The sequence below is a fragment of the Pocillopora damicornis genome, chromosome 1, assembly GCF_964200805.1.
Source record: "Pocillopora damicornis chromosome 1, jaPocDami1.2, whole genome shotgun sequence".
In the NCBI taxonomy this organism is placed as follows: Eukaryota; Metazoa; Cnidaria; class Anthozoa; order Scleractinia; family Pocilloporidae; genus Pocillopora; species Pocillopora damicornis.
Window position 1 is genome coordinate 38,465,727 of NC_142670.1, and position 12,314 is coordinate 38,478,040.

At 38.8% G+C, this 12,314-nt stretch overlaps 1 protein-coding gene across 1 annotated transcript in view; it reads right to left on the reverse strand.

The window, feature by feature from the left end:
- The window catches only part of LOC149053729 (uncharacterized), a 43,229-nt gene that overhangs the window by 27,805 nt on the left and 3,110 nt on the right, over positions 1-12,314 (reverse strand). The window contains exons 3-5 of the mRNA XM_089211623.1: positions 2,110-2,475; positions 1,380-1,586; positions 266-448 (exon numbers count right to left, since the gene is read on the reverse strand). Of these exons, the coding sequence (XP_089067749.1) occupies positions 266-448; positions 1,380-1,586; positions 2,110-2,475 (756 nt within the window). The remainder of the gene's footprint in view (positions 1-265; positions 449-1,379; positions 1,587-2,109; positions 2,476-12,314) is intronic.

Sequence of the window (12,314 nt, forward strand, 5' to 3'; positions counted from 1 at the left end):
GCATTATCAAATGAGTCTTTGTGATTTTGGATGCAGAAAATGAAGCAACGCTTTTAGTGGGAACATAGATAAGTTGAATGAAAAGCGTTCGTTCATAACATGGGGATTAAGAGTGCCGATTTGAAAGATAAATTTTTGTTCTAGAGTTTTGCAATTCAAACACGGTTTCCTGCATTTTTACGAAGAATGATAATGGATTTTTTTTTGCTATCATCGCAGCAAAATAAAAAACTAAGCATGGGTAGTTTTACTTTTTATTACTGACCATCGATGTCCACGTCAAATATAGATGGTGCTCCTGCAGTTCCTATACCACTGTCAGATGTTTTAGACATTAAACTTTTCGTTTCAAACTGTAGACTTTCCACGTACATTTTGGTGAAATTCCTTTTGTACTCGTTAGTACCCCATGGCTTGTCTACGAGCCTTTCGTAACTGGCATTCTGAACTAAAGAAACATAAAGGAACAAAATATTTTGCCTAAAAACGTCGTTTAAGAGTATGAATGCACTTATGTGTTGAGAAGCTTTTTGGATGTTTTACAGTTTACAGTGGGAGCAGGTTGAAGATAGAAAAACTTAAAGAAATAAAGTATGGCGCTCCTCGCAAGCTTTCTGCGCGCGGTAGAGGTATAATCAGGAGAATACAAATTGTTTATAATCTCTGAGTATAATCTAATCTCTCTTTTATCTATTTAATCATCGAATTATCCTCGCACGTGTACATATCTAATTTGATATATAACAAGGCTAGAATTTTTTAATACACTGTCTCTGAAAAGCCTTTGTAACGAAAGTCAATAAAGCAAGGGTGTTTCCAAGCATGTGAGGATGAAATCTCGAAAGGTCTTACCTGCTTCAATTCAGTTATCAACAGTTCTAATGAATCTAAGATTTTCTTTCGTTGGAGGAATTTGGTTGTGACAAGAAAAAGTTTACCTGATACCCCCCCCCCCTAAATCTCTGTTGTATTCTTATGATCCCCCTCCCCTTAGTGGCAGTAAAATGGAAGATCATGTTCTATTGTCCCCCCCCCCCTTTTTATATTCTGTTGGTAACGACTGATCCCCCATGAAAACCATGTGATCCCACCAGAAAGTCCTCCACTTACCAAGAATAATCTTTCAAAGAAAATTCAGTCCATGTTAATCTCCCAGAATCAATGTTAATAGTATTTTTGAGCAAGTTTTTTAACAATAATTTGTCGGTTATGGCATAAAATAATGTTTTCCTCGGTTTTTATTATATTCATACCTATGTATTTAGCAGTTTACCTGTATTAAGCGCCACCCCGTCAATCCCCGTGAGTGACCGCTTAATAAAGGTTTGACAGCAAATATTTCATTTGGCTTAACTTGAGTGTCTGCATGATTTAGTTACCTTCCTCTGCTGGAATTATTTCCGTGGCCATTCTTGTCTCCAAAAACTCAAATGGAAGTCCAGTCATTTGTTTCTCTTGACTCTCCACTCTCTCCTTTAGAAGTTGGAAATCATTCTCTAGTCTTTTCACTTTTATTGGCAATGTTTCATCCTCGTTCGGCGTTGAATCAGATTGTTTACGTTTTCTTCCTGGCTCCTTCGCATCACCTAAAACCAAAGCAATGTGATTTCATCAAATGAGCTGATAATGTGAACTGCAGGTTCAGAGTTTCTTGAGCTGACGTTTCGAGGGTTAGCCCTTCCCTTGCACAAAAAAATGGATTTACTTGGGTTTGCCAAGTGAACAAAAACATCGGCAAAAATATAAATTTGACCACATATTTGCGAAGGGTGTCAGAAGTAAGGTCAACTGCATAATAGCGCCCAACATTTAGCACGTAAGCAAATATGATACAAAGATGGTCTTCGCCATTGAGCAAAAATGAGCAAAACTAGGCTAAAGTGAAATTTGTCTAATATTTGCTCAACATGTGCAACCCAGGCAAATCCATTTTTTCTTCCAGTGTTCGTCACAACGAATAGAGTACGGGTCATGGTTAGTTAAGAGTCGAAACACTTATTTGAAGACGAAGTGAAAACTTATTTGTGATATAATGAAATATCTTAAACAAAAATGATTCTGTTAAACTAATTTTTATGCGTTACCTTCAGAGTACACTAACTTAGTTACCTTTGGCTTCATTATTTAGATCAATGCAAGCTCTCCTGTATTCTTCTTCCTCAATTGTTATTTTCAGTTCAACATCCTCCTCAGCTTCAGCAAGAAGCTTAACTTTCTCAGTCACCAAGAAGTCGTATAGGTGTGCCTTGAGTGTGCCGTCCTGGTACATTTTCCACAAAGTGTCGAGCCCCTTTAAACTGTTTGCTTGAACTGTGAAGCAGACACACCCTCCACCCATGTCGGCGAGTTCTGTATCAGCGGGTAGAACCTGGTCACCAAAGCTTCTAAAAAACTGACCAATAGACTCCCAGTTGACCAAGATTTCAGCAAGAGTTAGCGCTTTTCGATTAACTAGAAGCCATGTCTTTAAGGGAACTAGTAAAAAAATGAAAATGGAATTAAAAAATAAAGAATAAAGGGTAATTTTGAAAAGAAATCTCCCACCAAATTTCGATCAGAGAACGAACGTTTTGTTGGTAATTTTTTTGGTCACTCCAATGCGAAGGTATCATCATCAACACCATCATCATGATGAAATTTGATGGCGGTTCAGGCTTAGAAGGAGTCGAATTTGAAGCTATGGAAAGAAAGGAACCAAGACAACGCAGATAAAAAAGTATTTTTTACTGGCTAGGATCGGCGCTGCTCACCTAAGTACTAGCAAGAAGATGTTACTGATGTTTATGATGCGGATGATGGAGATAAGAAATATGTGTATGGTCATTGGTTTGTGTAGATCTTATCTCTTGCAAATCAAGTTAAATTAACTGTGCTTTATAATAAAGTTCGGATATAACACGCGCCGTCATTTATAATAAAGTTCGGATATAACGCACGCTGTCATTGGTTGAAAGAGCGTCTTCTAGGAGAGTTATATAACAAGCTCAGTTATGCACGCATTCTGATTGGTTCTCACTTATGATCTACTGGAGGACAGACGTATAGATGACGTCATCATTAAAACTTTTTTCCGTATATTTTAATTCTTTATTATATGAAACATAGATACCAAGTTGCCGTGCGTCTGTTCAGTAATAGATCACAGAGGACGTCAAAATGTGGTAAAAACATCAGTGACACACTCGGCTGCGCTTCGTGTGCCACTTTTTTGTTCATACCACATTTTGACGCCATCTGTGATCTATTACTGAACAGACGCACGGCAACTTGGAATCTATTTGTTAAATAAAGCATAGAGCTGTGCTAAAGCTGTCACATCATCTGCCAAATTGTACCATGTCCGACCTTTTCCGGGACTTCTCTCTAGCCTTTTTTCGTTAGTTAAAAGTGAAATTTCGGAACAAGCGAGCCGGTAAGTCAGCATCAGAAGAACGAAAAAAGGTTTGTAAACATGCCAGGCACCGTAATTTACGTTATTATAACGTGAGCAGCGACAAAAATCCTCGAAAATAAAAATCGTAAAGTGTGTTAGCGCACTCAAGATGAAAACATGCGTTGAATCACTAACAAACTAATTTTCAATATGCAAAACTCTCAATTATTGGATTGGTCCTTACCGACAGAAGAAATCTTTCAGATACATGGCGAAAATCGGCCGGTGACAAATCTTTTAGTCGCTGGTTTTTGTTCTCAGCCGCGAGAAATACCATTACCAAAATCCTTTAATGCGTAACTTTCGGTTTATCTTTTCGTATTTTGGTTTTCTTCCCCTTCTAAGAAGGTTGAACGTCACTGTCTGAAGGCGATACGAATTTTTCAGTGTTTTAGAAGCCATAATCCGAAAAAATTCCGACAAACAACCATGGATTGACTGTTGATTAGCGATATCAAACACACGTATAAAAAATATCGTATTTTTTCACGTCTGTTGTCACGGCTTTTCTCAGGGTTGGAAATCCTTGTAAAACACCGTAGTTTACATATGATGAATAAGTGAATACAGTCTTTGCAAGAACCTTATGAGAGAAATTCCCAATTCTAAAAGCCGTTGGTGGCTTTAGTTTATTTTCCTTAACTGGAGAGAGATTTTCATGTTAACTACCTCAACTATAAGTTAATGAGATTTCGGACAAACTCTTCAGTCCTTTGAGAGAGTTAAGAAGACATGAAATGAGTTAGGGCGAACATCCCTTACCACCAGGACAGTGGCTTAGGAAAAGAACCTGAAACGGATTCAATTCTCAGAAGATAGCGCAATTAACTCTTTCTCTATTTGTTAGCCACTCTTCCTAGTAAAGTGGGAATTACAAGCAAACAATCCACTGAGCAACCAATTTACACCACTTTTCTATCTCCAAGACCAAGCATTTATATGCAACCCTGAGATCACGCATAAAATTAGCACAGCTGCATTCAGGTCAAGCTTAGAAAACGCTGAAGCTGGAAAAGGAGTCCAAAAATATATAACAACAAAGGTTCTCTTTACATGCAATCAACTCTCCTATACAATTTATTCGTCTAACCGTATTTCCTGGGCACTACTAAATGCCTCATCTAAGCAAGCTCTTTCTTAAACTTTTATATGTATTTATGTGTGTGTGTATGTATATATATATATATATATATATATATATATATATATATATATATATATATATATATAACTAACTGCAGACAGTACTGTTTCGGCCTTCTGGGCCTCGTCAGTGCAGTGCTGATGCTAGGATGGAGGTAAGACCATATAGCCACCCCAAGTGATCTCACATATGTGGGATCATCTAAGCCATGCCAGAGTGCTCAAACTAGAAAAACTAGTGAGCATGCATAATGCTAGCAGCAATGACTCATCCTAGTAGAGTGCTCAATTTGGACATGAAAGCAAAGCTTTGTATGCCATATATATAGGGAGTCTGCAAGTCGATTTTCGCGTGGAACAGTGCTCAATACGTTGAAGAAGAGCGGAATAAATATTTTAAGAGGAAAAAAGGACGCAATTACATTTTCCCGACAAGCCTGTTTCATGAATCGCTTCACTCTTCAGGGGTTTAATCAAACAATTATATATAATAAGCTTGATATATATAAGCTTGATTATATATAATAAGCTTCTAAGCTTCTAATTTTTGGTCAGGGACCTTCTCCAGTTATTTACAACTTTTGAATAAAAAAGAGCTTTAAATAAGATCAAGGTGCTAGTGATTACGTAATTACAGGTGACAACTAATGAATAAGATACAGAATCACGTGAAAGAGCAGAAAGTGGCGTTAATAAAAAGATGACAAAAAACAGAATCAACAAAGCGAAAAATATCGAAAAAAACAAGCCACAAAGAAAATAATGGACAAAATATGGGAGATAAAACCTAAAAACTAAAAACTACAAAACTAAACTTGCTAAAACGAATAGCGCAACTGAAGAGGCAATGCGGCAAGCATTAGAAAAGGATAGACCCACTCTTACCTACAACTATAAACCGTACCAAAATCCCAAAACAAGGTCTTTGGAGCCTGAAAGAGCAAATTAGCAACAAAATCCCTGAAGGGGCCCTTAAATAATATTAATCATAATAAGATCCCTTGGCAGGGCCTCTGAGTCCAATCAACACCTAAAAGGCTGGCAAAATCCAAGAAAAGGGCCTTTGAAAAGAAACATAATTTGGTTTAATCTTCCCTACAGCATGAACGTACAAACCAACATCGGCAGAGAGTTTCTGAACCTCGTCAGTAAACATTTTCCGAAAAATCACCGGTACAACCATAGTTAGTAGAAGAGACTACTAACTATGGTACAACAGGATTTTAAAAAAAAAAACAACACAAAGGTTAGTTATAGCTGCACAGACAACCAAAAAACCATAATTAAGAAACACAACAGAAAAATCCTCGAGACAAGCAAGACGCCCTCCACGGAAAACAACTGTAACTGCAGGAAAAAAAACGACTGCCCTCTGAAAAACAACTGCCTCACTTCAAGCGTCGTCTACAACGCCAACTTAACAACAGAAAGTGACACAACCGGAAAGAATTACATTGGACTAACGGAAGGAACTTTTAAACAACGTTACACGCAACACAAACTTTCTTTTCGGAAGAGAAACTTTTCAAACAGCACGGAACTATCAAAGAATATCTGGACGCTCAAAGACAACAACACCAATTTTACAGTTAACTGGAGTATTTTAGCGACCGCCACGGCCTACAGCAGCAAAAGTAAGCAGTGCCACTTGTGCCTCACAGAAATCATTAAACAAAAGAACAGAACTCATTTCTAAATGCCGCCATGGGAATAAGTTTTACTTAGCAAATTTCACAAGCCGCCGACAATAGCTCTATAGAATCTTTATTTCACACGTAGATCAGATCATTACACTAGTGACTTAATTAGCTACTTCTCTAATTTGTATATAAGGAGGTATGTTCTTCATTGAGTAAAGTTCTGTCTGACGAGCGCTTAGGCGCGAAACTCAGAGTCACAGAGAATCGATGCGTCCTCTTCAATTCTTTAACTCTTTAACTTATGTATACTTAGCTCTTAGCATTGAGCACTTTATGCCAAGGTAGACTCTACCCCATGTTCATTTATATATATATATATATATATATATATATATATATATATATATATATATATATATATATAAAGTACTGTTCTTAAACTCATGAGAACACGCGATCAAGTACACAGGAGGGTAAGAAAGTCGCGGCTGTCTTCGGATTGGAATGAATATAAATCCCCTCGCTATGAACAAAAAAGCCAAGAAGAATTATTTTAGAAATAAGCTCGAGGAAAACCGCAGTAAGCCCAAGGCCTTTTGGGACACATTACGTCAAGTCTTGCCCTCCAAGAAAAACCGCACTGAGATTAACAAGTTGGTGGTCGATGGTGAACAGCTGATCGACAAGCGTGACTTCACAAATTCGCTGAAAAACGAGTTTTTTTTTACAGCAATCGCTTCCTCGCTGTTAGCTGGTCAGCAATCCCACGGCTACCCAGTTGAGCTACAACAGGCGCGCCCTTTAACGGTTTCCAGTCACAGCTTCATCTTTCGTGCCGTGAGCGAAAACGACGTTTTACAAACCATGGACATATCTAAGGCTTCAGTTGCAGACACCATTCCAGCCAAAGTCATGAGAACTGCAGCACCATACATTAGCAATGTTGTAGCTAAGTTATTCAACACATCCTTCAGATGCGACCGCTTTTTGACCACCTGGAAAACGGCAAGAGTGACTCTCTTGTTTAAAGGAGGGCCCCAGACTGAACGTGATAATTACAGACCAACAAAGTGCATGAATCGTTTGCCAACACTGATCTTCAAGGCTTTGCAGCAGACACTGGCCTTATCAGTGACCACCAATTTGCATATGCCGGGCATTCGTCCACCACAGTTACACTCATTGTAGCCGTTGATTCATGGGAACTTGCCATCGACATGGGCGAAAAAGTTGTCTGTACTTTCTTGAACCTAAGAAAAGCTTTTGATGTAATCAAACACAACATCTTGATCAGCAAATTGTCAAAACACGGAGTGACTGGAAACGAACTTGAATGGTTCAAAAGCTACTTACTGGGGAGAGACCTATTGGTGTCCTACGGAAGGGTCGAGTCCGAATGCCGTTTAATCACGCACGGAGTTCCGCAAGTTTCAGTTCTCGGACCTACACATCCATATAAACAGTATCATCGACACCTGTAGAGATAGCAAAGTAGTACTATACGCCGATGACACGGAAATTCACGCCAGCGCAGAAGATGTTCGTGCAGCAGAAAAACGAGTCAACAAAGATCTAGAAAGTAGTGCCACATGGTGGAACCAGAACGGTTTAAGAAGTACCGGTAATCGCAAGAAATGTGAGGCCATGCTGATCGGATCTAAGCACACTGTTAAAAACACCCGTGCGTTACAGAGTGTCCTCGACGGTAAACCAATGAAACAGTCAGATTTCTTTAAGTACTTAGGAATCTACATCGATCATTGTCTGATCTGGACCAAATATGTACCCTATGTACGATTTAGGGTTTATCCTAAGCTGAAATTGCTCACTAGGATTTCATCTTTCCTTAGTTGCGATATTTTGCTCAGAATTTATAAGCAGACTGTGCTACCTTTGTTAGACTATGGTTGTATGGGACGAATGTAGCAAAGTGAATGTCCAACGCTTAGAGCGCCTGTAAAACCAAGCAATGCGAATAATATTGCACGCTAACCGTAAGACATAAACTGAGTGATTCGAACTCGTGGTCGAAGGTAAAAAATTGAAGACCAGGCGTCGACACAGGAAACAGAAGAGTTCAATATTTGTATTTTATGTTAAGAAAAAAGTCAAACATTCTGGTGCGCTCTTCTCCTGGTAATGTTCGCGTTGATTACTCAATTCTCCTCGTTAAAAAAGGGCGTATTTATATGTTTCTGAATCCTCTCGGGATTAGTCCCAGTCCTCGCATAAATAAATTATTAATTGGGCAAATCACTTACCGCTAGTGCGGAAATCTATTTATACTTGTGAATAGATTGAGCAACCAAATAAATTTCAATTTTTATACTGCATTTAGTTCCTGTTTGGTTGCAATTAAGCAAAGCTTGTGAATTGGACGGTCATAAACTGATCTAGTAGTCTTTATCCAAGTTTCAAGTTCAAGTTTCAAGTTTTTATTAAGTTTGCAGGAAAATCTTTGTACAATAATCACCTCCTGCAAATAGCGAGCTAATCTAGGCAGGCGGTGTTAAGGACATACAACACGAATTACAAAAACACGAATTATGCAAATTACTCGATTTTGCATACATTATTTGACAAAAGAGGGAAAAGGTGATAAAAAGTAAATTAATATATTATGTTTGAATTATAATTAAGATACCTTTTTTATTTCAGAAATAAGAGTGCTTGTGTCAGCATAACTATCCAGACTTCCTAGAGTTGCAAATAGTAATGCTTGAATTTTCTTTTTGAATATGTGCTTCGGCAGACTTCGATAGCTTTCGGGAATACTGTTCCAAATTTTAGCCCGAACGATAGAAAAAGAGTTTTTATGATGATTAAGCCTAGAATAATTAATATAGTAGTTACCAGAAGATGCTGATCGGGTATTATACTGATGTATGTCTTGTGTAGAAATAAAAAGATTGCAGATATTTTTAGGTGCAGAGTTAGTGGTTATATCAAGCATTAAGATTGATGAAAGTTTGAAGAAGAGCATTGTTATTGGCAGGATGTTAGATTGCGCGAAATATGGAATCGCATGCGTTCTGAAAGGCAGAAAGTAGATCAAGCGAACAGCTCTCTTTTGGAGTATAAGAATTTTTTCTAAATAAGATTTGGAGGCCTGGCCCCAGGCAATGAGGCCGTAAGATATATAGGGAGAAATTAAAGAATTATTAATACTTAGAAGTGTTTTTAAGGGGACAAAGTGTCTTAGTCTCGAAATAATTCCAATATTTCTGCTGATTTTTAAAGCAATATAATTAATGTGATGTTTCCAAGATAAATGTTGGTCAATTATTACCCCTAGGTATTTAACATGATCCTTACGTTCAAGATCAAAAAAAGAGATTAATATTAGCGTCAGTCATGACATATACAGGCTTGCCAGTGGCTATAAGGTTTTCTGCGGTTTCCTCAAAATACTTTAGGAAAAGCTCAGGTGAATTATGCTGACGATATAACACTCCGCAGATTATGTTTGCTACATTTGTTTGAAAAATTTCAACCCATAATGCCTGAAAAGCTTCGTTAGAGCTTTTCTCTAAAACTGTGTATCTTAACTCTGAATCAATATACATGCCGACGCCACCCGCTGAAAGAGGTGTCGGGACGTATTCAAAAGTGTAACCTGGAATTTCAGGATTGAAGTCCATAGAATTTGTATTTCTAATTCTGGTTTCGGTTACTCCAATAACACTGAAATGATAATTAAGTTCATCGAGCAAATGGGTTTGGAAGTTTTCGAGATTACCTTTTAAGCTGCTAACATTGTTATGAAAAAAAGATAAATGACTATCAGAACGTTGTCATTTAACTGATTTTTTAGCTGAATATACGGGGAATAGTATTTACAGCGGATAGGATAAATAGCAGAGAAATCTGTGTCGTAAAATTTACTGTTTAGAGAGTTCAGACTGAAGATATCAATGTCATATAGGCTAGGTAATCGTTCAAGATATTTTTTAGAAGGAAGGTTATCATTTGTTAAGAGATTATTATAGTTGCCATGGCACTGGATTATGGAGCTCTGCCCACGGTACGGTAATTCAAGGAAGAAAGCTTTATTTTGCTTAACTTCGGTTGAAATCGGCATTGCTAAATATTAAAGCACTAAAATCTTCTAGTTACAGCATAGTTAGTGTAACCATAGTTAGTCTCCTCTACTAACTATGGTTACAGTCATATAAATACTTAGCTGAGCGCTTCCTGTTCATCTTGGATGATCCGAGAGAGATCGTCAGGGCACCGGACTTTTAAAGAACGTGAATCTTCTGATCTGCGAAAGAAAATGGTTCCGTTTTTGACCCAGCAGAACTGAGAACCAAACCTGGTCTTGAATGACTTAGCGTTCCCGTACAACTCCTGCATTCTCGGTGTAAGATGGTCAAGGATTAATATTTTGGACATGTCCTGACTCTCTTCTAAACCAACGTCTCGAGCCGCCACACTCGAGACATGCCTTCTCGCCGCCATGACATTATTTCTCGCGAGTCTCCTTACGAATTTGCAAATGATTGGTTTGGGGTCGGAGCGAGAAGAGTCGCGAAAAGGGACTCTGTGAGCGATATCGATGTCGTTAATAGTAATGTTAGCGCCCATGTGATTGAACAGATTAACGCAAAGATTACTGGTTTCGGAGGCGTCTTCATTAGCTTTTAGCTCAGGGACTCCGAGAATTTTGATGTTGAAGGCGTAGCTATAATCTTGTATCTCGTTCACGGCAATCTCCAGCTTCCCGAGGTTTTCCTCGATGTCGTCAAGTCGTTTCCGAATACCATGCAGCTCGCTCTGGAAGCTTGACTCAGAATCGTGCGGCCATTCTAAGCTCCTTTCCGTCTCCAGTTGGGCTTCTTGAGCACCAACTCGCTCCTCTAGTGATTTTATATCACGTCGAGCAGAATCGAGCATTCTCTTTAGATCCTCATTACTTTTTCTAAGCGATTTGACTTGTTGATGTGACATTATAAGTGCCTAAATTGACTTTCTTGAACGCTTTAAGCAGAGTTTCAAAAAGTATGTCCGACCGTTACGCACACATGCGCACGACACTGATCCTTATCCTGGCTTTCCTCGTGAGTCCATCTTGTCCGGGATACGTCTTAATTACTAAGCCCATCTTCCATGTTCTCTTTGAGGTGGGTTCCATCTGCAACACCAAGTCTCCTTCTTGGTGGTTTTCGGGTTTCTTGTACCATTTATTCCTTGGTAGTAAGTTTGGGGCAAAATATTTCATCCAACAACTCCAGAACTCTTGTACTCGTTTCTCAGTGCTTCTCATAAGGTGTCTTGGGTTGACTCTCTGTTCTGACTCCGGCACGGAATGTGGAAAGAGGTCATTAGGCGTGACAGGCGGATTTTCCCAGATCTCGACAGAACTAGGATAGAGACGCCCATTGATCAAATAGGTCACTTCTGCCAGATACGTTCTCCCCTGTTCCTCTGTTAAGGTTTGATTCTTTGATGAAGCATCTAAGGTTGTCTTACTGATTTGATGAGACTTTCTACCACTCTGTTTTGATGGCTAGCTCGTGGTATGTTCCACTCCCTGTGGAAAGAACATGAAAATTCTTCTGATAAGACATTTTGGATTTTGGGAATGTCCCAACCTTGCGATATTTCGTTCAAATAACTTTGTGTGCCAATAAAGTTCGCATCTCGATCCGACCAACAGTTACTAGGATATCCTCTGACTGAGGCAAATCGTCGAAAAGCCATGAGAAACGTATCCGAGCTTCTGTTTGTTACAAGCTCTAGTTGGACTGCTCTTGTAGTCTTGCATTATTGTTTGAATGCCACGCTTTGATTTGGAATTTTCCGGTTTGGAGAATGGCATCGATTCCACTTGTGACTTGCTGGCATTTCGCTTCACTTTCTCTGGATCCGATCAGCAAGTCTACAGTTTCGCCTGAGATTATCTTCAAGTGTGGGAAGCTGTTTACAATCTTTCTAGAAACTGCTCTTACTGGACTGCAAGGCTTAATTATCGCGTAAGCTCCCACTGGCTTCTGGTTGTGGTCTTCAGCTGTTGACACAACACTTATGTTAATGAGCTCTGATTCTTCTGATTTCTTATTACTTCCTACCTGGTTCATGGTCAAATGTGTTTTAGT